Below are 26,817 nucleotides of genomic sequence, written 5' to 3' on the forward strand. Positions count from 1 at the left end.
ATGCATAACCTTTCTCAACCAAGGACGGTTTTAAGGGGTTCCCGGTGTGGCATCGACATCCCCTAACTTTTCTGGCTGCAGTGTAAAAAATTTCGATTTTTCGATTTTTCTTAATTATTTTTCATGTATCGGCAACACCTATTCATCCAAGCCATACCTACTATGTATTCCTGCGTCCGTCCCTGTTCTCAACTACTCTTCTTCTTTAATAAACTCAGAATTCTCTTGTAATTTGGCTTGTGTTTCTGTGTCTAGATATACAAGTGTCATTTTGAATTATCTTAGATTGGCTCTTATAATCAGATATAAGGTGAAAATATCGGTTTGAAAAATGAACGATCCATAGGAATCCGAGTCTCTACCATCACCTACTAATATTCCCCCAACATTTTTCATTGAGAGAAATACAAAATTAAATGGCTATCGTTTATTTCAATGGAGTAGTTATAAAATTGTCTGATTTTAATATTTAAAGTATAGGGTACTTACTAAATACAAATGTCAAAATATAAAAGTAAAAAATAAACAATGTAAGTTGCAAAACTTTTTTTTTTAACAAATAGAGGAAAGCGATAGACGCATTGATGCATTGCACGTTACCAAGTAGTTTATTTCTTGGTTCTGGTCAAACTGCAGTCAGACAATTCTACGATGTTGTCTCCAACGCCGGCAACCACCTACACCACCATTCCAATCTCCGGAACTGACGTCATTTTCCGATCATTTCAGAATCTATCGTCCTTCTTGTCCCTACACCGTCCCTGGTCGGAATTCATCTCCGGCGCTGACTCATTCGACAGGCCAGCCTCACTCACCCTCACCGCTACCAGACTTGGCGTCAACTCGAAATACTTCGGCGTGAACTACGGCATTATCATCACTATATGCGCCGCCGTATCCTTAATCGGAGATCCAACCACACTACTAGTCTTCGCTTCTGTGTTCACCCTATGGCTTGTACTCTACTTTTTCCGTGAAGATCCGATGGTTGTGTGGGGACACCACGTTCATGATCACCTGGTGACTGCTGCTCTTGTTTTGGTCACCGGAGTTTCTATTTGGATTAGAGGTTTTGTTACAAGCCTTTTGATCGGAATTGCTGTAGGGATTTTGCTCTCGGTTGTTCATGGTGTTTTCAGAAACCCTCAGGGAATTTACCTCGACGAACAAGACGCTGCTTCTGATGGATTGATCTCACCTCCTTCAGCTTCTCCTAGGGATTACAAACTCAATTTCTCCAATTAGTATTACAACATATCTCAGCTTACTCCCTTTATTTTTCTAGCTAACCCTGATAGTGATCTGTGTGATCGTTTTCAATTCTTGGATTGGGATTTTTGATTGTTACTAGTAGATAGAGATTTTTCTTCTTACTTCGTTTTCACTGGTTTGATTCGTGAGGTGTGACTTGTGTTATATAAAATATATATGATCAATTTGATCATATTTCTACTGTGTTTTTACTTTTTAGTGAATTGTTCTTTGTTAGTATTATTGTGTACTATTCCTTTTTTATCAATGAACTCAAAACCCTAAATTGAATTGGAACTTGACTCAAAATCCAAGGCTGAATCTGACACAGTCATTCTGTAAAGAACAATCAACCTGTTTTAACTGGAAAAGCAGAATATGAAATAAACTTTACTCTTGGTTTATAAATGTTGATGTTGATTTACTAATGGTAAAACTAAAACAACATGGTAAGATTAATCATGTTATGGGAAAATTGATCTGATCTAAAAAAAGTAAAAACCTAATCTTGATTCATATCTTACTCCTCATCCTAACTAATTTTGCCAGTGTTTCTTGAGCAGCTAAAGTTTGAGCATGATTATGGCCAAGCATCACTGTTCTAATACTAATACAAGTCCTGCAAAGCTCTTCACCATTGTCAAAACACCCACCTCTCAACAACAATTTGGCTCTTGTCTCCAATAAAGTAGCTTTCAAAAGTGTCACATCTTGCCAAACATATTCATCAATTCTTTGATGCGAGTTCATCTTCTTCTTCCAACAAAGAGATCCATGGCACCAATCTTGTATCTGTGACACAAACGATTTCTCAACTTCTTCAAGCACATTTGTACACACTTTTAGCAACTCCAAAGCTGAATTACACCTGGAAAATGTCGTAAACGCCCTTATAGCTAAAGGGAGAGCTGTTTTCTTGATGAAAAGAACCATGTCATGGGCTTTTAATTGGACCAATGGTGGCTCGGATTTGAAACCGAATACCAAAAAAGCAGAAGCCCAAAGATGATCCGAGTTGAAAACCGGGTTTCCTGTTTTTCTAATGCCATGAATCGTTGCTTTTGCTGTGAGTAAACTCCCTTTTAGTTTCGCGAATGTTTGAGTTATCGGGTGAAAATGAATACAACATCCATGCTTTTGATTTGCTCTTCTGGCAAGACCAAGTTTGACCAACACAAGAGCTGAATCTTCTTCGCTTTTTGAAGTTTGACTTTCGAGAAAACCCGAACAACAAAAGAAAGTCATGTTTGCACATTTGACCCATTTCTTGAATCTATTGGTGGAGGCTGTGATGTTATTTGCACTTGAAGCAAGTAGATTTGATGAAACGGGTAACGGGGCGACCCATGCCCCGACTAGAAGCATCTTTGAAGCAAGAACATTTGTACTCCCTTTAGCTTCATGTAAAATTGTAATGCAAAAAATCAAGACTTTGAGTAAAAACTTATTGTTTCCCCAAAATACTTCTTCAAAATGAGATGAGTTTATCTCATTTTCGTCTAAACGGATATGATTTATGGCTTCAAACAGGGTCGAGGGTAAGATTGCAAGTTCAGAAAGCAACGACCCGATTACCCATAACCCGAAGCTTGACCGACCCAATTTCTCATCAAATTTACCCAAAATTTCAACTTCTTGACCCGGGTATTCTTTTCTCCTTCTTCCTTTCATCAACAACATTGCGTCTTTTACTGGCAGGGGTTGAAGTTGGATCGGGTCAAAGGTCATTACTTTTGGAAGCCGGGTTGTGATGATGACGTGGGAGCCACCTGTGTTTCTTGGTATCAAGTCATGTAAGTCTTTCCCTTCCCACCAATCTTTTTCTGTTTCAAGATTATCGATGATTAACAAATATGGCATATCGCGAAATAATTCCCGTTTTACCCTCTTGAAAGCTTCTGTTTCTTGTTCATCAAAGCTTCTAATCCTTCCTCTTTCTTTCTCTTCGTCTGCGCTAACATCTAACCCTAGATTTAACGATAAATTTAGAATATTCTGTCGGAAATAACGAGCTTCCCCACCGACCCACAAAACCATCTTGTATCTTTGAGAATATCTGTGAGCAAACTCCAATGCTACCTCCGTTTTCCCAATTCCAGGTTCGCCATTGATGCACACAATGCTGCTTCCGAAGCTTTTGTACTTCCCGCTTTTTGTTTTTTTGTATTTAGGTCTCTTCAAGGAATTTCTCCCGATTACAGGTTCCACCCATGCTTCTAATTTCGGTTCTTTACACTTTCCGACTTCCAAATTTATAAACCTCCGATCGATTTCACTTTCCTCATCCGCAAGCCCTTCTGATGTTCCAGGTGTTCTAACGTGTGTGTTGGTTTCGTTTTCATCAGTGCATCCAAAAAAAGCAGTTTCGATCTCTGTTATCTCCTTTTCTCTTCCGACGAAGAATCTGTTCTTAGGGTACGGCATTTCATCGCTGTTTTCTATTTCTTTTTCAGCGACACTCATCCTCCCGAGTTTCCCCTTCAAGATCCCGGCAGTTCTTGATACACAGTATCTCCAGTTACCTTCGTTAGCTTCGAGCTTAAACTCGTGCGACTTCATCAACCCATCAATGGCGTCTTTGCATTCTTTACTATCGGAACTCGTGAGAACGTTTGAGACTTCGTTTGTGTCAAAGTCGAAGAACAACGGGATCAAATTCTTTTTCTGAGCGAAGAATCTAATCTCTTCGAGACTGAGATAACTCGAGAGACTATCTTTGGTGACGACGACAATCCCGAACGTGACTGAACAAATTACTCTGTCGGCGATCTCGTGACTCTGAGAATCGGCGTATTTTGCTCTGTCGGCAACGAAACACGCGATACCTTGAACCTCGAGCTCCGATTTCAACCATTTACAAAACCTTACCAAGTTCGGATTTTGACCTTGACCATGGTATCCAATGTAAACATCGCAACTCCTCAGTTTTGCATTCGCCGGGGAAACAGACCCTTTCGCGAACGAAATCCGAGGAACGGGAAACGAAAACGAGACACGTGGCGCCGTTGTGGTTGTCGGATTCATATTAACATCTGAAGAAGGAAGATGAACAGGAACACAGTTGACGATTTTGAGCTTGGTGTCGTCTGAAAAATCGTATCTTTCCGATGGGGGAGTGTAGGAGGTGCTGGGAATATCATCGTTCCCGGAGCCACAATAGGATACGGGAGTAGAGGGGTGAGTGAATGTCGACGGTGTGGTGGTGGCGGTGGAGCCGCCGTTGTTGGTTGTTTCGGTTTCGTGAGGGTGATTCAGGTCTTCTCTGGTGGCTCTGGGAGATATGTAAGGAGATTGAAGGGCGGAAACAAAGGCGGAGGAGGGCGGCGAGATTAACGATGGTGAGTTATATGGAGATGATGAAATCGAAACAATGTTGGTCACGATCTCTTTTCTTGGTTTCTGGGTCGAATTTGATATTTTGATTGTGAGGTTTTTGGTTTCTTGATTCATGTTTGAAGAATATGAAAATCTAAAAAAGATAGGGATTTTTATTCATGAATCACAATCACATCAAAGGAGAATCAATCATGAAACAGAAGTTAGATTCTATAATTTGCTCAAATTTATGGTGACAGAAGAAGTCAAAAAACCGATGATTGTGACTGTGATTTTCAGAAAAATACTGTAATGAATGCAACAGTGGGAAGGAAGAACAGAACACCGAAGAGGTTACACTTACATACATGTGAAATGATGCATCATCTTTCTTTCATCTGTGGGCCTTTTTTTCACAAGTCAGAAGTACCACCAAACCCCACCACCATTTTTAACCTTTCAAGATTGAAAGTACAAGCTCAATAGCCAAACGTACAACCCTGCCTTCATTTATGATCTCTCTCTCTCTCTCATGAACATTGAACACTGAACATGGTGAGAGTGAGATCTGATTTTTGAACATAAACTAATGAATTAAGTGGCTTAAAAAGAAGGTGCAGAGTGAGTGTATTAAGGTTTAAACAAACAATTTAAGGCATAAACTAAGAATTTATTTTTATTGGGGTAGGCATTGGACAATTTGTTTTTGTTTTATGTGCTGTCTGAGTTTTACAAATTTGAAAATCTTGGGAAATTACTAAAATGGACAGAGGGATTTGACTGGAATCTAACATGGGGGTCTGTCCAGATTGGTCAGAAAAGTAAAATATTAAGAGATGGAAAGAGGCTTTGGGAGATGAAAGCTAGCCCGGAGCTTTGTTGGCAATGGTGATATACACATATATTAAAATATTAAATATATTTAATTTTTATTTAAAATGATTGATTTTGATTCTTTAGCCAGGGAAAGGAGGGCCAGGTCCAGGGGTAAATGTTAAATGTGCTTGCTCCCCTTTGTCTGGCATGGGTGATGTGGGAGTGGGTGTTTCTGAAAATGAATACATATTTGATGTATCGAGTATGGCATACTTTCATTTCCTTTCCCCCCACCATTTAATACTTTTTTCCTTTTCAATGTACCAAATAACCACCATACTCCTTTATTCACTATCATTTTATTGCTCAGAGAGCATCCATCATGTTATGTATATCCTTACTTTTTTTAAATCATGTAATATATTAAATAAATAAAGAAGAGGAAACGAAAGAACACTTGAAAAATCTCACTTGTGCAGCCTTGGGTAATCAAAAAGCTCCGCCTTAAAACATTAAAATATCTTTCATTTTCAAGTCAATCGTGGATGCTCTTGGTTTGATGCATTTTATACAAAAGGTATCTTTATATGAACTCAGACAGATTTTTGGTTATTACCTTTTCACAAAAATACAATAACAACTAATATCCACTTAGGATAAAATGTTAGATAAGAGTGGTGGGTGTGGGCAACGCTCTACACGCGTTACTAGGAGAAAAAGAAGGAAATGCCATTAAGAGATGTTATGGTGGTAACGGGAAGCAACGGGGATGCCTTCAACATGGAATAACATGGGAGGGGGTGGTGTTCATTGGCGTTATTAGGCATAATAACGCCCACTCCGAATAGCCTAATAGACAAAAGTTTAAGTTGTTGGTCTTTGTGATTTGCCAAAATGCATGCCGAGGACAATTATGATAACACCTATGTGATTGGTCATTGTTTTGGTCGTTTTGTGTTATATCATCATCAAGGTTCTAAAAGGCGCGCCATATTGTTGATGGGTGGCTTCACCACCAAGAAAACACCCTTAGCATAACTATTAGGTGTGACACGTGTCATTAGGCCTGGCAATAGAGCGGGTTTTGACCCTGATCCGATCCAAACCCTTAACAATTATACGGGTTTGGAGCAGAGTTTTTGATCCGTTTACCCGTTAACGACCCGTACCCGTTAAACCTTTTATTAAAAGGGTCGGGTATGGATCATCACCGATCCGCTCCGTTTATAACCCGCTCCATATAAATTTTAGAATTATACATTTATGTTTTATATTGCTTAAAGTTTACATTAAATTCCAATCGGAAGTCCAAAGAGAAAAGGCCAAATACTAAACTGTTTTTATATAGGACTCGACGACTCAACTTCTATACTTCCAGTCTTCTCCTAAGAGTCATGATTTCATTTCATTTATATTTTATCATGTAATTGTCAATTTCATTTATAAATCAATAAAGTCATTTATTAAACGGAAGAAAGTTTGTAATTGCTATTCTCTATCAATGCAATTGACGGTCAAAAACCAATCGGGAGTAACTAAAATAATGATTTTAATTCTAATAGAAATTCCTCGAGTACATAATGTGTTTTCTAAATCAACACTTAGTTTTATTTAATAAATGTGATTTTATGATTTAAGTAAAATGTGTTTGATTATTCAAAAACTACGGGTTATGGGGCGAGTTTGGATATTTGTTGATCTAATGGATAAGGGTATGGGTTTGATTATTCAAAACCCTGCGGGTTACGGAGCGGGTTTGGATCGGATTTTGAAATTTGTTAAAAGGGTTTGGATCAAGATCGATTCGCTCCAAACCCGCCCCATTGCCAGGTCTACCTGTCATGATTTGTCTAGGTGTGCAACATCGTGACATGGCATTTTTTTTTTTTTTGATTGGGCATGAAACCAATGAATTTTTGTTAACTTTTTGTTATAAGGTATTGATTTAACCTTTCTAAACCCTTTATAGTTGATATCATATTTCGTCATGACTCGTAAAAGATTAAAGCTTGACTTAGCCACCAATATGGGCAACATATAAATGCCCGAAACAAAATTTCTCTATATTTTTGCATAAGGCACGCCTAAGCGCCTCAAACCATCGACATCCCTCCTCCTAGCATAGAGTTTAAGATAGGTTGATTACACCAACACAAAATAAATTAGTATCGCCCCCTTTCCAAACAAGAAGCTATTATTCTATAGATGTTTGGCTTTCATCATTATTCGATGTTTTTTTTATCCTTTTCTAAATGTCCGAATGTGTTGCTATATTTTAGTTTACAAGGTTTGTATTAGGATTTATTTGACGCATTAGCTGAAAAACTGACTTTTTTTTTATGAGCTAGATTATCAATAAGTTATCTCAAGCTAGCTTATCCATAAGCTATTTTTGTAGTCTCACCAAATAAGCTTAAAAAATAAACTAACTTATACGGGCCTTAGTGTTAATTATATTTGGGTAACTGGTTTGGTGTTTGATTAAAACATTTAAGAGCAAGCCAACTAGTTTGGGTGAGCAATATCACCTCACATAGCTTAACAAAAATCATGTTGCCTTTTCGGGTCGACTTAGAAAGAAAAATCAAAGAAAAACAGAACCCTTTCACAAGAATGCTTAGGCAAATTTTGAAGTTCGGTATTTCACATATAATGTGTTAGAGGCTAGTTAATTCATCATCTGGGCATTCTTAACGAGCGAAAAGCAAAAGTTTATGATTGTTTGTTCATTAATAGTAATTTATTTTGTGATATTCATTTGTAGAACTTGAATATAGGATCTTTAGGTAATCTTGACTAAAACTAATATATGATTAAAACGAGTTTAATTGAAACAAAAATATTGGATGAAACCTAGACCTGACAAACGTGTCGTGTCGTGTCAGATTTGTGCCGTGTCAAGACATTAAACGGGTGGAGAGTGCTTGACCCTAACTCGACCCGTTTAATTATTATGTCGTGTCGTGTCAACCCGTTTATTTTTGTGTCGATTTCGGGTTAAAGTTTAAACCTTATAAATATGTTGTGTCATGTCGGGTTGAAACATTTTAAAGGTTGAAAAGTAAAAATCATGGAGGAAAAACAATCAAAAAGTGAAATGCTAGAATTGGGAGGTGGAACGGAAAAAAAATTATAGTAATAGTAAATTTAGAATGCAAAATGGAAAGAGTTAGAGTTAGGAAGAAAATAAGATAGGTAGTGAGGAGAAGTAAAATTAAGTCACTTTGAAATTTTGTATTTTACTTTTAGTTTTTGAAATTGGGCCACTGCAAATATATAATATTGAAAATATTTATCAAAATATGAATGAGTCATCTTCGAGTTGAAAGTCTTAACCCTAACCCTATCCGTTTAATTACCGTGTCGTGTCGTGTCAACCCGTATACATAAACGGGTCGAAATCTATGACCCTAACCCGCTAACTTCATGTCGGGTTCGTGTCGGATTGTCATGTTGTGTCAATTTTTCCCGGTCTAATGAAACCCAAAAGTTAAATATGAAGAGAAAGTTGAAAATGTTTTGTCTTTTCCATCCTATGTGGAAAATTTTCGATTTTAAGGTTTCTTGGAATCTATTGAGGTTGAAATATTGTTGGGTTCATAATCTTGTTCAAGAACAAAGGAGAAAATGGAAGTCTTATTCGGTTCTATTTATTTATATTCACTGGAGAAGTAGTAAAATTTGTTCATGGTTTGTTCAGTTGTTTGTCCAAAAAAGTTTATGTAATCAAGTTCTAAATATTTTTTATGCTATTTATATTGCAAATTATGATTTTTTTTTTTTTTTAAAATTCATGCATGACATAAGATGTGCATTGATTTTTATATTATAACATAAACATATTATGCATTGAGATTGTCGATTTTGTTTAGGCGGGGAATACGTTGCTTATATTTATTATTATTATTATTATTATTATTATTATTATTATTATTATTATTATGTGGTTCGTTTAAAAGTATATTTTACAACATTTATAATACATTGAACTCCATAAATGTCAATGATTTGACACATCATTATTCTATACTAGACGTAACCTCGCGCGTTGTGCAAGAATACATCTAAGTGGTTAAAATAATTATGAGAAAAAAATAGAAATATGTTGAAATTTATGTTTTTAGTCACGTTTTGGGCATTTACCGAATATTTAAAATGTTTAATTAAATATTTTCGACATTACCCTATATAACATATGATAAATATATTAACGATTAAACCACAATATACAATGACTGTATTACAATAATCAAAAAACAAAGAAAATATAAAAAAGAATTAGTATAACAAACATACAAATTAAAAGTTTTAATATAATAACATATCTCCAAAAGTGGTCATAAGACCTCAACCCAACACAAAAACCTTTAAGTTAGCAATTTTATAGTAAACTTTCCACTAAATGCTAATTAAACATAATATAAATTATAAAACTTTTGAGTGTTAAATCATAATTAAGAAAACTTTTGAGTTGCATTAGTTAAAAAATGGGGTTTCAAATGAATGTGGTTTAAGGAAGTTAAAAAAAATGGTTTCAAATGCATGAGATTCAAGAAAATATGCTAGCTTTATAAGTATGTATGATTTTATATAATTCTATAATTTTTTTTCCCTACAATGCACTGAACTATATAAAATTTAGTGGAATATATTTAAATATTTATTTAAGAATTAGTAAATTTTATTTTTCCTAGCGAAGGGTTTAGTAGTAGCCATCAAACTCATAAGTTTATTAAATGTCAAAACAACATTGCACAATAATATGGTTTTATCCATGGAATGACATCTAAGGTTAATAGCTTATTCAACTTTCTCATTAAATTCTTCATTATAATTCTCTAACATTGACTATTTTTATTTATCCAGACGGCTCCTCTGTCAAATAACAAATTAACTGACTGAGGAAACAAGTAGATCCTTGGTTAATTTTGATTATGGAAAGTACTTTTTCCTTTGATTGTGAATCGATAAGCAAAAACAAGCAAAACATTGGACATAGCTTTTATACTCTAATTTAAATGTTTAGTGGAGATGTCCATAAACATTTATATTTTTTTAAAACAAATATATATATTTGTAGGTTTAAGTATTAATAATACTTAATAACATCATTTTAGATTTTTGAAGACTTTTAAAAATTCAAATATAATAAATAATCCTTTATTTTTGAGTAAATTACACGAATGGTCCCTATGTTTTAGGGTAAATTACACGTTGGGTCCCTAACATATTTTTTTTTAACTCGGAAGATTTCTACTGTTTGTTTTTGTTACGCGCTTGGTCCCTGTCTTACCTAAAAAGAATATTTTGCCATTGAATTTTTATTTTATTTAAATAAACACACCATCAACCTCATCCCTCTAATCTTACCTTACATACCCCATCATTTTTTCCTATTTAAATAAGTCTTTTTAGGTAAGGCAGTGACCAAACGCGTAACAAAAACAAACAGTAGAGACCAAGTGCATGACAAAAACAAACAATATGGACCTTCCGAGTTAAAAAAATAAGTTATGGACCAAATGCACAAATTATCCCAAACCATAGGGACCATTCATGTAATTTACTCTTTATTTTTATGTTATTGGGGTCTTCAGGTTTTCTGATGAAGATAATGTATCTATTTCTTTTATAAATCACTTCCATTTTCAGTGTCATAGTGGAATATTTATCATAGGATGTATCATTTAGGGTTAGTGTGTTTGTATATATATATATATATATATATATATATATATATATATATATATATATATATATATATATATATAATCCTTATATATTGAGGATAAAATTGCGAAAATGGTCCCTGTGGTTGTCAAAATTATATGGTTTTGGTTCAAAAAAGTTTGGTGATGCATCGGTGGTCAAATTACGGATACCTTGTGTGGTTTTGGTCTCTATGGTTGATATTTTGTTGTGTTTTTGGTCCATACCCCACCTCAAATGAGTACTATACCCCTAAATTAGTTATTTTTATTTATTTTATATTTTATTATTATTATTTTAAATACAAAAAAAAAAAAAACTAAAATAAATCCCATCCCACCCCCACCTAATTCATCACTCCTACCAATCTCTCTCAAGAAACACAAACATATCGTCTCCACCAAAAAAAATTCCACTTCACGACCACCCTAACTGCCACAACCGTCCACCACCACCACCTCCATCTTCACCTAGATTTTAGATGAAGTTGTCCCAAATACCATGAAAAATCCAAGCTTCAAGAATAATGTGCAGAAATACAATCAAATGAGTGTTGATTTACAATATTTGAATTCAGGTAACAATTTCCCATCTCAAATCCCAACAATAAATTAGGCTAATCCTTCAAGAAACAGAGTTGCTTGATACATAGTTGTTGGAGACACCTCGCTTGAGCCGACTTTCACATTCCGATCACCATCATTAACAAACACCATCACTCTCCAGTTGTTTGGGATCTATAAATGAACTCCATCACCTAGCTAGGGTTTTTAGATCTAGCCTTTCTATTTCTTCGGTGAGTTCGATTCCGAACATACTCTCCCCTTCTTCAGCGAGTTCGATTCCACCTATACTTCACCCTCTATTCCTTTCTCAGGCGTGAGTGATGTTGATATATAGTAAATTGAATATTATCTGACGAGTTCGATTCTGACCATACATCTGTTTAAGTTTGTCCCTTCCATGGGGAAAAGGAAACCTACAACTCAGCGTCTCCTTCCACTGTTCTAAAACCTACAACTCGAAGAAGATAATGGTGAATCGATTTTGCTTCACGATTTTAGATCTACAACCATTAACGTCCTTCGTTGATTTTAGATCGAGTTATATGGATTTTAAAGTATAAAATGTTTCTTTGTTTCCTCACACATAGGGAGTGGCGTGTGTGACATCCCCAAAATCACGGCCAGAAAAGATCGATTTTTGTTTATGCTTTACAAAAATCAGAGTACTTCATTTTATAAAAAGGTTGCGGAATTCGTTCCCAGAAAAACATGGTAAATACGTTATTAAAACATTTTCGAAGAAACGTATTTATTTCATTTTAAAACGTTTGGGATGTCATCGCCAATACCGAAACATAAGCATAAACAGAACTTACAATGATTTACACTAGTGATCTACATCTCCTTAAATCTCTCAGTGTAATGTCACTTCACTTCATCACCTGTGATATACATAAACTGAGTGGGTCAGGTTGGGAAACCTGGTGAGTACATAGGGTTTTCAACCCAGAATAATATAATTGTTATGTTCAATCATCAAACAATTAACCCCATTACCCATCCCCGTTATCTTCTTTACTCTTAAGAATTTAACCTAAGAGTCATCTATCCTGCACTCGTTTATTCCGAAGTCCCTTACTTCCAAATTTATAGGACTGGCACTAAATCCATAGCTGCCGATGTTCGTTCATAAAGCACTAATTCCATAGCTGCTATAGTCTATTAATCGGGTACTAAATCCATAGCTACCAGTCTTTATCTAATAGGTACTAAGTCCATAGCTACCCATGTTCAACAGGTACTACGTCCATAGCTACCAATCCCCAACAGGTACTAAATCAATAGCTACCAACGTCTAACAGGTACTAAGTCCACAGCTACCGGTGTTTGTCCCATAGGCACTCAGTCTATAGCTGCCAATGTATACTCACGTCATCCTCTATCTCTCATCATTCATCTACCCATCATCATACCCAACATATTCGTATATAAAATACGTTAAATAGTTTAAATCCTTTAAAACATGTATCAGACGTTCATCCAACATAGACAGCAAGTATTCAAATAATATGCACACATAGCACGTAGTTTATATAAAATACTTCATATCTATGTGTAAGATGAAAGAGACTATGCACTCACCTGAGTAGGTGGTGACCCAGCACTCGGACAACGCTTCGATACTCTCAAAACGATATTCCTTCGATAAAACCTAGTTCCAATACCACTAGGGTTTAGTCTAACGATAACCGCGACAAATTAATTAGTCTGACTATTATTAAGCGTTTATAACGCTCTATAAAACTCATAATAATAGCCCAAATAATTATTTTAAGGACCTAATAACATTCCTATAATTATTTGAAAGCTATATTAAAAACTGCGTAAGTGTAGCACACTTACAACGAATTTTATCGAAAACCGGAACTTAATTGGAGCAGCGTTTCGAAACCGAAAAACTCTTTTTCTCGGGACTCCGGGAGCCTCGGGGCTTCCCTCGGGGGCTAGGGGTTTTATCTAGGGCTTAGGGTGTTTAGAGGTGCTAGAGAGAGAAAGTAGTGAGAGAAAGAAGAGGTTTTGGGGTGAAGAGAAATGGCAACCTCGCACCTCAATTTATAGGGTCAGGCTTCAGAAATTACGTTGGGCGTACCGAGGGTACGCTGGGCGTACTCCTCGGGTATGGATGCCAGCCGAAGCCAGCTGTCTCGCACTCACCGGATGGATCATACCGAAGTTACGTGGGGCGTAGCTTCTTCATACGCGGGGCGTAAAGCGATGCTATGTGGCGTGATCCGAAGCGAAGACCGTGTTCAGCAAGCAACGAACCTGATCGAGCCACATCATCATTCCGCAACAGATTTCGCAAATTCATACTCCGACTTCTAAAAATCATAATTTTCGCATACGAGGTCCGTTTTCAACGTTCTTTATATCCACGCGAAGGTGGAAATGTACTCTACAACTTTCGTTTAGACTTTGTCGGCTAATTTTGACTCGATTTTAAATTTTATATTATTAACAGACCAGGACATGATTAGTCCGTTAAATCCTCATAACTTCTTCATCCGACGTCCGTTTTTGCCCATCTTTTTCTCGTTACGCTACTCTTATCGAGATCTTCGATTCTCTTTTAGGTCGTGTCGGCTAAAAATCACTCGATCTAATATTCGAATTTCGGGCTGTACACTGCTAATCCGAAACTTCGAAAAATCATAACTTCTTCATACGAAGTCAGATTTGGGCGTTCTTTTTATCGATGTTCTTAGTTTAACATATTCTACCACTTTAACATATTCCGGTATCGTGCCGGTTCTGACGTGAAATTTCGACGGGTCATAACTTCTTCGTTATAACTCGGATTTCGGCGTTCTTTATATGCACGAAAACCTTGTAACATACTCTACAACTTGGTTAAGATTATTTATTCTATATACTCTTTTGTCGAAAATTCATTTTCGACCCCTATTGCCTCTAATTTGACTAGCCCGGATCTACGGACGTTTCAATTATCTCCCCCTTAGGATGATTACGTCCCAGAATCATCAACGAAACAGGGTCTTATAATGACTCCATACGTCATCTCTTCATCCTAGGTAATTATAACTTCTGTATTCCTTTAAGTCTATCTCTTAGACTCATCGACTGTAAGCAGTACTCAATCGTACACCTGCTCTCAACCTCAGGTTAGACTCCAAATTATGATCTTTAGGTCACAATCTCGATCCTTACTGGATACAAACTTGAGATAAGTTCTTTTATTACTACTATAGATCGATGTGTCATATTCTAATGACCTATCATCGTATGTTGCAACACTTAAACTTAGGTCCCTTAGAGTTAAATTCTAAAACAAGCTATGCCTTCCTTAATGTTCTAATGTGATATAATCACACTTTAACATTTGGCATTTCTAGCTACCAACTTCTTTAACAACGAGCGCGATATTTCTATTGACCGCTTTGATTTCAATCGTTTGGTTTAAGTCGGACGCTACATCGACCTTTATTTTCTAAACCACATAGCATACTTAGCGTAGTCGGACTCAATTCGATATGACCACTAGGGTCGGATTATCAACAATCTTCTTAGTCATTACCGAAACGATGGTAACAACACACTTGAATAAAACGAAATCAATTACTAGCTTCTTGGTAACCTTGTGACTTTCCCTGATCCAAGTGTGAGTCTTATGCTTCTGGTAGTATAGGCCTCTACTACCATTCACACCTACTCATACTCGTCCCAAGTATTGTCTCGCAGTTTCCCAAGTCACCATGCAGCAAATCACACAACAATTCCACACACCAGATAACAAAACGAAGATTTTATTATTTCTCGAAACTATTACATAGGTGTTAAAGTTCACCCTAGACTATGCCTCTACTAGGCTACATCATACGAAACTATGGAAACTGCATAATCCGATCTTCGGGTAAGAAGTCCTCATTATTGATTCCTTGCATGGTTCTCTGTCTCGTCAAGGATCATGTGAAATGCCCTCGGCCTTGGTGGCGTTTCTGGTCTTGCTGCTTTATTTTTCCTTGGGCAGTCTCTGGACATGTGCCCCTTGCCTCCACATCTGTAGCATACTTTGTTATTATGTGTGCAGTCTTTGGAATAGTGACCAGTCCTCCCACACTTGTAACAATTCACTTCTTCGTTGCACTTTCCACCATGCTTCTTCTTGCATCTATCACACCATCTTGCTTCACCTCCATTTGCTCCTCCAAGCTTTGAGAATTTGCTTTCCTTTTTCGGACTTGAAGATCCTTCAAACTTCCGCTTCTCTCATGCATTATCTTTTTCTAGACCCTTTTCTCTTATCTGGGCCTCTACGTTCTTAGCTGCCCTAACAACTGCTTTCAAGGTAGTTGCCATTTTGACCATTGGGCCAAAGTCAGTGGGCAGTCCGTTAGCAAACCTATCAATCTTGGAGAGTTCAGTAGGCACCAAGTAGGGGAATAGCTTCATCCTCTAGGTGAATGCGGTGGCATACTCGTCAATACTCATCTTCCCTTTCTTCAGGTTCTGAAACTCGTTGTTTAGGTCTATCAGATCTACCTCCGAGCAGTACTGCATTTTCAACTGTTCCAAAAACTCTTCCCACGACATCCTTAAGGCTTCTCCTCGTGGCATCGTATCTGCCAATAGCTTCCACCAGCTCAAGACTCTAGTTTTCAGTTGTCTTATTGCGAAGACAATCTTCTGTTTCTCGTTACAGCTGCAGCTCTCAAACACCATCTCCATCTCAGAGATCCAATCCATAATCTTAACCGGCTTCGGGCTTCCTGAGACGCTCGGTGGTTTCGCACCCAAGAAATTCTTGTACATCTGCCCATCCTTGTTGTTTCTCCCTTCTGAGCCATCCCTTTGCTCACCTTAAGTCCCTACTTGACTCACTTGGCGGCTGTAGTTCCCTTCCTCAGATTGCTCGGGAACTGGCTCCGTCGGTTCAACATGTACGGTAGGTTCGTCCCTATTCAACATCTGTCTCATTTCTACCCTTTGTTCAGCTAACATAGCCCGAATCATGGCTTGAACTCCAGCCATGGTGACTGGCTCAAGCGCAACTTCTTCAACAACAGGTATTTGCTGAACCACTGGGGGTTGGTTCCTGTTCCCATTTGCGTTTACGTTTCCGCTACGGGTCCTTACTATCTCGATCTATACACCAAATAAGGTGAATTTCAACCTTTACTTGATGTTTAAATCATCCTTATCACTCCGAAACGTTTACATGCTAGTTCTAATACCGTAGTCGTACGTTTAGAATCCTAAACACATAAGGTTTCCAGATCCGGTCGGCAACAGACCATAGATCCGAACAATTAACAACATATCATGCACAAAGCATTTAGCACATAAAAGCAATTTAGGCATCATTCCTAAAATAAGCTAGTTCTCACACCTCACAATCATCGCTTAACATTCTAAGTTTAAGTCTAGAAATAAATCCATATTCCTAGTTCGCTTAAACTAATGCTCTGATACCAACTGTGACATCCCCAAAATCACGGCCAGAAAAGACCGATTTTTGTTTATGCTTTATAAAAATCAGAGTACTTCATTTTATAAAAAGGTTGCGGAATTCGTTCCCAGAAAAACATGGTAAATACGTTATTAAAACAATTTCGAAGAAACGTATTTATTTCATTTTAAAACGTTTGGGATGTCATCGTTAATACCGAAACATAAGCATAAACAGAACTTTTAATGATTTACACTAGTGATCTACATCTCCTTAAATCTCTCAGTGTAATGTCACTTCACTTCATCACCTGTGATATACATAAACTGAGTGGGTCAGGTTGGGAAACCTGGTGAGTACATAGGGTTTTCAACCCACAATAATATAATTGTTATGTTCAATCATCAAACACTTAACCCCATTACCCATCCCCGTTATCTTCTTTACTCTTAAGAATTTAACCTAAGAGTCATCTATCCTGCACTCGTTTATTCCGAAGTCCCTTACTTCCAGAGTTATAGGACTGGCACTAAATCCATAGCTGCCGATGTTCGTTCATAAAGCACTAATTCCATAGCTGCTATAGTCTATTAATCGGGTACTAAATCCATAGCTACCAGTCTTTATCTAATAGGTACTAAGTCCATAGCTACCCATGTTCAACAGGTACTACGTCCATAGCTACCAATCCCCAACAGGTACTAAATCCATAGCTACCAACGTCTAACAGGTACTAAGTCCACAGCTACCGGTGTTTGTCCCATAGGCACTAAGTCTATAGCTGCCAATGTATACTCACGTCATCCTCTATCTCTCATCATTCATCTACCCATCATCATACCCAACATATTCGTATATAAAATACGTTAAATAGTTTAAATCCTTTAAAACATGTATAAGACGTTCATCCAACATAGACAGCAAGTATTCAGATAATATGCACACATAGCACGTAGTTTACATAAAATACTTCATATCTATGTGTAACATGAAAGGGACTATGCACTCACCTGAGTAGGTGGTGACCCAGCACTCGGACAACGCTTCGATACTCTCAAAACGATATTCCTTCGATAAAACCTAGTACCAATACCACTAGGGTTTAGTCTAACGACAACCGCGACAAATTAATTAGTCTGACTATTATTAAGCGTTTATAACGCTCCATAAAACTCATAATAATAGCCCAAATAATTATTTTAAGGACCTAATAACATTCCTATAATTATTTGAAAGCTATATTAAAAACTGCGTAAGTGTAGCACACTTACAATGAATTTTATCGAAAACCGGAACTTAATTGGAGCAGCGTTTCGAAACCGAAAAACTCTTTTTCTCGGGACTCCGGGAGCCTCGGGGCTTCCCTCGGGGGCTAGGGGTTTTATCTAGGGCTTAGGGTGTTTAGAGGTGCTAGAGAGAGAAAGTAGTGAGAGAAAGAAGAGGTTTTGGGGTGAAGAGAAATGGCAAGCTCGCACCTCAATTTATAGGGTCAGGCTTCGGAAATTACGTTGGGCGTACCGAGGGTACGCTGGGCGTACTCCTCGGGTATGGATGCCAGCCGAAGCCAGCTGTCTCGCACTCACCGGATGGATCATACCGAAGTTACGCGGGGCGTAGCTTCTTCATACGCGGGGCGTAAAGCGATGCTACGTCGCGTGATCCGAAGCGAAGACCGTGTTCAGCAAGCATCGAACCTGATCGAGCCACGTCATCATTCCGCAACAGATTTCGCAAATTCATACTCCGACTTCTAAAAATCATAATTTTCGCATACGAGGTCCGTTTTCAACGTTCTTTATATCCACGCGAAGGTGGAAACGTACTCTACAACTTTCGTTTAGACTGTGTCGCCTAATTTTGACTCGATTTTAAATTTTATATTATTAACAGACCAGGACACGATTAGTCCGTTAAATCCTCATAACTTCTTCATCCGACGTCCGTTTTTGCCCATCTTTTTCTTGTTACGCTACTCTTATCGATTTCTTCTATTCTCTTTTAGGTCGTGTTGGCCAAAAATTACTCGATCTAATATTCGAATTTCGGGCTGTACACTGCTAATCCGAAACTTCGAAAAATCATAACTTCTTCATACGAAGTCAGATTTGGGCGTTCTTTTTATCGATGTTCTTAGTTTAACATATTCTACCACTTTTGTTTAGATTGCTAAGGCTAAATCTCGCTCTTTCGTAAATTCACTATTTACGCTTTCCGGTATCGTGCCGGTTCTGACGCGAAACTTCGACGGGTCATAACTTCTTCGTTATAACTCGGATTTCGGCGTTCTTTATATGCACGAAAACCTTGTAACATACTCTACAACTTGGTTAAGATTATTTATTCTATATACTCTTTTGTCGAAAATTCATTTTCGACCCCTATTGCCTCTAATTTGACTAGCCCGGATCTACGGACGTTTCAATTATCTCCCCCTTAGGATGATTACGTCCCAGAATCATCAACGAAATAGGGTCTTATAATGACTCCATACGTCATCTCTTCATCCTAGGTAATTATAACTTCTGTATTCCTTTAAGTCTATCTCTTAGACTCATCGACTGTAAGCAGTACTCAATCGTACACCTGCTCTCAACCTCAGGTTAGACTCCAAATTATGATCTTTAGGTCACAATCTCGATCCTTACTGGATACAAACTTGAGATAAGTTCTTTTATTACTACTATAGATCGATGTGTCATATTCTAATGACCTATCATCGTATGTTGCAACACTTAAACTTAGGTCCCTTAGAGTTAAATTCTAAAACAAGCTATGCCTTCCTTAATGTTCTAATGTGATATAATCACACTTTAACATTTGGCATTTCTAGCTACCAACTTCTTTAACAACGAGCGCGATATTTCTATTGACCGCTTTGATTTCAATCGTTTGGTTTAAGTCGGACGCTACATCGACCTTTATTTTCTAAACCACATAGCATACTTAGCGTAGTCGGACTCAATTCGATATGACCACTAGGGTCGGATTATCAACAATCTTCTTAGTCATTACCGAAACGATGGTAACAACACACTTGAATAAAACGAAATCAATTACTAGCTTCTTGGTAACCTTGTGACTTTCCCTGATCCAAGTGTGAGTCTTATGCTTCTGGTAGTATAGGCCTCTACTACCATTCACACCTACTCATACTCGTCCCAAGTATTGTCTCGCAGTTTCCCAAGTCACCATGCAGCAAATCACACAACAATTCCACACACCAGATAACAAAACGAAGATTTTATTATTTCTCGAAACTATTACATAGGTGTTAAAGTTCACCCTAGACTATGCCTCTACTAGGCTACATCATACGAAACTATGGCAACTGCATAATCCGATCTTCGGGTAAGAAGTCCTCATTCTTGATTCCTTGCATGGTTCTCTGTCTCGTCAAGGATCATGTGAAATGCCCTCGGCCTTGGTGGCGTTTCTGGTCTTGCTGCTTTATTTTCCTTGGGTAGTCTCTGGACATGTGCCCCTTGCCTCCACATATGTAGCATACTTTGTTATTATGTGTGCAGTCTTTGGAATAGTGACCAGTCCTCCCACACTTGTAACAATTCACTTCTTCGTTGCACTTTCCACCATGCTTCTTCTTGCATCTATCACACCATCTTGCTTCACCTCCATCTGCTCCTCCAAGATTTGAGAATTTGCTTTCCTTTTTCGGCCTTGAAGATCCTTCAAACTTCCGCTTCTCTCATGCCTTATCTTTTTCTAGACCCTTTTCTCTTATCTGGGCCTCTACGTTCTTAGCTGCCCTAACAGCTGCTTTCAAGGTAGTTGCCATTTTGACCATTGGGCCAAAGTCAGTGGGCAGTCCGTTAGCAAACCTATCAATCTTGGAGAGTTCAGTAGGCACCAAGTAGGGGAATAGCTTCATCCTCTCGGTGAATGCGGTGGCATACTCGTCAATGCTCATCTTCCCTTTCTTCAGGTTCTGAAACTCGTTGTTTAGGTCTATCAGATCTACCTCCGAGCAGTACTGCATTTTCAACTGTTCCAAAAACTCTTCCCACGACATCCTTAAGGCTTCTCCTCGTGGCATCGTATCTGCCAATAGCTTCCACCAGCTCAAGACTCCAGTTTTCAGTTGTCTTATTGCGAAGACAATCTTCTGTTTCTCGTTACAGCTGCAGCTCTCAAACACCATCTCCATCTCAGAGATCCAATCCATGATCTTAACCGGCTTCGGGCTTCCTGAGACACTCGGTGGTTTCGCACCTAAGAAATTCTTGTACATCCGCTCATCCTTGTTGTTTCTCCCTTCTGAGCCATCCCTTTGCTCACCTTAAGTCCCTACTTGACTCACTTGGCGGCTGTAGTTCCCTTCCTCAGATTGCTCGGGAATTGGCTCCGTCGGTTCAACATGTACGGTAGGTTCGTCCCTATTCAACATCTGTCTCATTTCTACCCTTTGTTCAGCTAACATAGCCCGAATCATGGCTTGAACTCCAGCCATGGTGACTGGCTCAAGCGCAACTTCTTCAACAACAGGTATTTGCTGAACCACTGGGGGTTGGTTCCTGTTCCCATTTGCGTTTATGTTTCCGCTACGGGTCCTTACCATCTCGATCTATACACCAAATAAGGTGAATTTCGACCTTTACTTGACGTTTAAATCATCCTTATCACTCCGAAACGTTTACATGCTAGTTCTAATACCGTAGTCGTACGTTTAGAATCCTAAACACATAAGGTTTCCAGATCCGGTTGGCAACAGACCATAGATCCGAACAATTAACAACATATCATGCACAAAGCATTTAGCACATAAAAGCAATTTAGGCATCATTCCTAAAATAAGCTAGTTCTCACACCTCACAATCATCGCTTAATGTAACGCCCGGGTTTTCAGGGCTAAGCATTTTTGTCAATGTAATAGTCTAGGTCAACTATTGTAACTCTTTTTGAAGTAATAAATATGAAATATTTGAGTATTATGTGAATTATGTGTGTTTATGTGTTTATTATTTAATTATAAATGTATAATTAATAAAGAATAAAAATGAGCGTCAAAATTAAAGTGTGAGATAATCCCGATATCTCTACATAAAGTTGTAGAATATGTCTCAAGGTTTCCGTGCATATAAAGAATGCCGAAATCCGAGCTATAAAGAAGAAGTTATGGTCCGCCGAAGTTTTACGACAAAACCGGCACGACACCGGGAAACGTAAATAGTGAATTTACGATAGAATACTTTTTAGCCTTAGCAATCTAAACAAAAGTCGTAGAATATGTTAAACTAAGAACATCGATAAAAAGAACGCCCAAATCTGACTTCGTATGAAGAAGTTATGATTTTTCTAAGATTCGGCTCAGCAGTGCACGGCCTGAAACTCGAATTTTAGTTCGAGCGGTTTTTGGCTTACGCAACATAAATGAGAGTTGAAGATCTCATTAATAGGAAATCAACGGTAAAAAGACAGACAAAAACAGAGTCCGTATGTAGAAGTTATTAATTTTACGCAGACGTTTAACAGTATAATCTCCTTGTACTGTTAAATTTAAGATCAGTCGAGAATTAGCTGACGGTGTCAAAATGAAAGTTGTAGATCTTATTATTACCTACGCGTGGATATAAAGAACGTCAAAAACGGAGGTCGTATGTGAAAGTTACGGATTTTAGAAGTCGGAAGTGTGCTGTGCGAAAATGGGTGATGTGGCACAATCTTGGCCATTGCTTTCTCCCCAAGGCTTGCCACCAGATGGTGACATGTGGCACCAAGTTCAGCCACATTTCACCCTATAAATACCACCTCTCCCACCCTCATTTTCTTCACACCTTTCCCATTCTTTCTTCTCTTTACTCTCTCTCTCTCTCTAGAACCTCTCTCTAGCCCCGAAATCCCCCGAAAAGCCTAGGGAACCTCCCTAGCACGAGGCGGAAGCCCCGGAGTGCTCGAAGGCTCTGAGAAGAAGAGCTTTTCGGCTCGGGAACGCTGCTCCAAGCAAAGCCCGGTTTTCTATAAAACCCGCTGTAAGTGAGCTACGCCTACGCTATTTTTAATATAACTTTTATTTAATTATGGTAACGTTATTAGGAACTTATAATAAATACTTGGGCTATTATTATGGGTTATATAAGTATTTTTTTGACGGTTATATAATAATAATAATAATAGCTAGATTATTAATTAGTCTCGACGAATAATAAACTAAACTCTAGTGGTAATAATACTAGGTTTCGTCGAAGAAAAATTCTTTTTAAGAAGCGAAGCGCTGTCTGAGTTCGGAATCACCACCTTTTCCGGTGAGTGCATAGTTACCTTCAACTTACACATAGATATGAAGTATTTTATATAAATTACGTGTTATGTGTGCATATTATCTGAATACTTGCTATCTATGCTAGATGAACGTTGTTATACATGTTTTCAATGATTTAAACTGTATATGTATTTTATATCTACGAAAATGTTGGGGTAAAACATGGGTAGATGTAATAGGTGATGTGTGATAAAATGATGAGAGGCCTCGATGTTGTTGTTGTTGATCCAGTCATCTAGCGGAGTATAGATGACGACCACGGACTCTTCTAGACAGTCCAGTGGAACACTAGCAGGTTCGCAACCTGTAGGTGTTGTGAACGATGTGTTCACCGGTGTACTCCATCCCCCACATGGTTGCCTATTAGGACATTTATTGCTGAGGAATCCCCTTAGCAGTAGTGTCCGTCCCGATGATAATCCTTAGGCTAGGTCCCTTATGATAGGTGTTTAGGGACGTAAAGTGAGGATAACGGGAACGGGTAATCGGGTTATTGTTGATTGATGAAATTAATAAACTTATTTATTGTGGGTTGAAAACCCTATGTGCTCACCAGGCTCCTAAGCCTGACCCACTCAGTTTTATGTATTACAGGTAGTGGCGCATGAGCATAGGTGTGATGTTTTGGACGAGGGATTACGGATATAGGCCTGTAGATATGAAATAATGTAGTAAGGCTTATATTGTACTGTTTATACTTTTGATCTGTACGAACATGACATCCCGAGTCTTTTAATGAATACATTTCTATGGAAATGCTTTTGATAAATCTTTATCATATTATTGTTTTGGGACAAATTCCGCAAACCATTTATTAAAAGATAACTCTGATTTTGAAATAAAGTATAAACAAAACCGGTCTTTTCTGGCCGTGATTTTGGGGATGTCACAGTTGGTATCAGAGCATTAGTTTAAGCGAACTAGGAATTTGTAGGATTTCTAGACTTAAACTTAGAATGCTAAGCGATGATTGTGAGGTGTGAGCACTAGCTTATTTTAGGAATTGTGCCTAAAATGCTTTTATGTGCTAAATGTTTTATGCATGATATGCTGTTATTTTGTTCGGGATCTATGGTCTGTTGCCGACCGGATCTGGAACCTTATGTGTTTAGGATTCTAAACGTACGACTACGATATTAGAACTAGCATGTAAACGTTTCAGAGTGATAAGGACGATTTAAAACGTCTCTCCTAAATAAAGATCTAAATCCACCTTATTCGGTATATAGATCAAGATGGTAAGGACCCGTAGCGGAAACGTAAACGCAAATGGGAACGGACACCAACCCCCCGTGATCGAGCAAATACCAGTTGTGGAAGCCGCTGCCGGACCAATAACGATGGCCGGAGTGCAAGCGATGATCCAGGCAATGTTGGATCGTCAAATGGAGGAAACCAGGCGTTTGCTCCAGCAAAATCGAGAGGAAGCGACTATTCAGCTCGAACAGCCCGAGTTGAACGAAGGGCAGACTGAAGAAGGAAACTACAGTGGGACTATTGGTCAAGCCAACCCACCGATAGTTAGGCAAAACCACCAGGATGGAGGAAATGATGGACGTGGATGCAAATACAAGGATTTCATGGCATCCAAGCCACCGAGTCTATCCGGAAGCCCGACGCCGGTGGAAGTCATGAACTGGATCTCTGAGATGGAGACAATGTTTGAGAGTTGCGAGTGTAGCAATAGGCAGAAGACTGCTCTTGCAGTTCCTCTATTGAAATCTGGAGTACTAAGTTGGTGGAAGCTATTAGCTGATTCAATGCCCAAAGGTGAAGCAAGCAAAATGTCGTGGGAGGATTTTCTGGTACAGTTGAAGATGCAATACTGTTCTGAGCAGGATCTTCTGGAGATCAGCAACGAATTCCAGAATCTGAAGAAGGGAAGAATGAGCGTTACTGAATACGCTGCAAGCTTTACTGAGAAAATGAAGCTTGTTCCTCACCTCGTCCCAACTGAACTCTCCAAGGTTAACAAATTTGCCCTCGGATTACCAGCGGACTTCGGTCCAATGGTCAAGCAAACTACCACTCTAAAAGCTGCCATCTGGGCTGCTAAGAATGTGGAGACCCAGATACGAGAAAAGGGTTGTCACACCCCCAAACCAAGGATGGCGGAAACGTCTGGGGGTGGAGGACTTCATGTACAGTATCACAACAACGTGTATAATAGTGCTCAAAGTAAAAACAACCACCATATATATAATTGCAAAAGTTACACCAAAGTATATGTTTACATGTTTCAAAAGCAATTACATTATGATGATAAAATAATTTGTTGACGGTTTAGCGTCCCATCCTCAAAGCGATGAAGTTTTCCTGTTTCACTGATTTCCTGAGAATACAAGTAGTTTTAAAGAGTGTCAACACAAAGGTTGGTGAGTTCATAAGAGTTTTGTTTGAAGTAGAAACCGTTTTTCCTTGTAAAATCGATTTAGTTTGATTTCCAGAAAATCCAATATTTTCTTAGTTAAGTATGAATAGAAATAATCCTACATGATGCTGTAATGAACCCTAGAGTAATCCGTAGAGTTCCTCTATAATCGTCCAACATATAAAGTTATATAAGGCTTAACTTAGATAAAACGTTGAATATAGTGGGTCTGCCCTAGGTCCACAACCCAACGAGGAACAGGAGATGAGGCGGGCACCACCAATTCTAGGCCAATCAAGACTAAATTCTTATATGACTCAACATATACGCTCAGCGGCTATAGTTGAAGTCTAACAATTTTAGAGGAAGTGTAGTTTTAATATCATAATAGCTTTGTATAGAGACCCGGCACTTTGTATTTGTACCCCTTTTTGTATAGAGACCCGGTACTTTGTATTTGTACCCATAGAGATAAAAGGTGATTTTAAATCGACATAAAACTCATTTAGGTTTTAAAAATAAAATCCCGTAAACTTATGGATTGTTCCCTATGTGAGCCGTTATAATCATACTATGACTATGTGAACCTGCCACGACGTTCTCAGTGTCGCGAAAAATGAAATGACATTTGTCACCCGTAGACCTGCAGGTCCAACTGTAGCTAGCAGCAAGGTGTGGGGTGTCAATCCCAATATAGATCTATATACAAGTATCACGTTCTCCCTCAAGGAGATTCTGATTATAACTACCAGGAATTATATCCCGCACTCGGACGTACGGGGAGAGAGAGAGAGAGAGAGAGAAATAGAGAAACTCACAATATAGGATAACAAGTTTACGTGAAATGTGTGTGAATATAAATATTTCTTGTATGAATGTACCCTTCTTGTACGAGTGCGTAGAGTGATGTATCATAAACTATACCTATTATAGTTTATCTAAAATGTATGTACTATGTATGAACTCCTTTATGGAAAAGTATTAGTGTTGTGAATTTATTGACTATACTTTTTATAGTTTAATAGCACGTGTTCCAAAATGAATGAATAATATTTAATATGAATGTTTTAGTTTCAGTTCATAACGATAAACTAGCAAGGAAACACAT

General features: G+C 38.1%; 2 protein-coding genes across 2 annotated transcripts; one reads left to right on the forward strand and one right to left on the reverse strand.

Moving 5' to 3' along the window:
* Positions 1-566: 566 nt before the first annotated feature.
* On the forward strand, positions 567-1,494 carry LOC145004824 (PRA1 family protein G2-like). The gene has a single exon (XM_078963823.1). The coding sequence runs from the start codon at positions 652-654 to the stop codon at positions 1,243-1,245; it is 594 nt and encodes a 197-aa protein (XP_078819949.1). The 5' UTR covers positions 567-651; the 3' UTR covers positions 1,246-1,494.
* Positions 1,495-1,630: 136 nt separating this feature from the next.
* On the reverse strand, positions 1,631-5,142 carry LOC145004822 (P-loop containing nucleoside triphosphate hydrolases superfamily protein). The gene has a single exon (XM_078963822.1). The coding sequence runs from the start codon at positions 4,699-4,701 to the stop codon at positions 1,765-1,767; it is 2,937 nt and encodes a 978-aa protein (XP_078819948.1). The 5' UTR covers positions 4,702-5,142; the 3' UTR covers positions 1,631-1,764.
* Between the last annotated feature and the right edge of the window lie 21,675 nt (positions 5,143-26,817).

Source organism: Lactuca saligna, chromosome 7 (genome assembly GCF_052625555.1).
Source record: "Lactuca saligna cultivar CGN05327 chromosome 7, ASM5262555v1, whole genome shotgun sequence".
In the NCBI taxonomy this organism is placed as follows: Eukaryota; Viridiplantae; Streptophyta; class Magnoliopsida; order Asterales; family Asteraceae; genus Lactuca; species Lactuca saligna.

Coding starts and splice junctions, on each gene's coding strand:
- LOC145004824 (XM_078963823.1), top strand. CDS start 652: ATGTTGTCTCCAACGCCGGCAACCACCTACACCACCATTCCAATCTCC.
- LOC145004822 (XM_078963822.1), bottom strand. CDS start 4,701: ATGAATCAAGAAACCAAAAACCTCACAATCAAAATATCAAATTCGACC.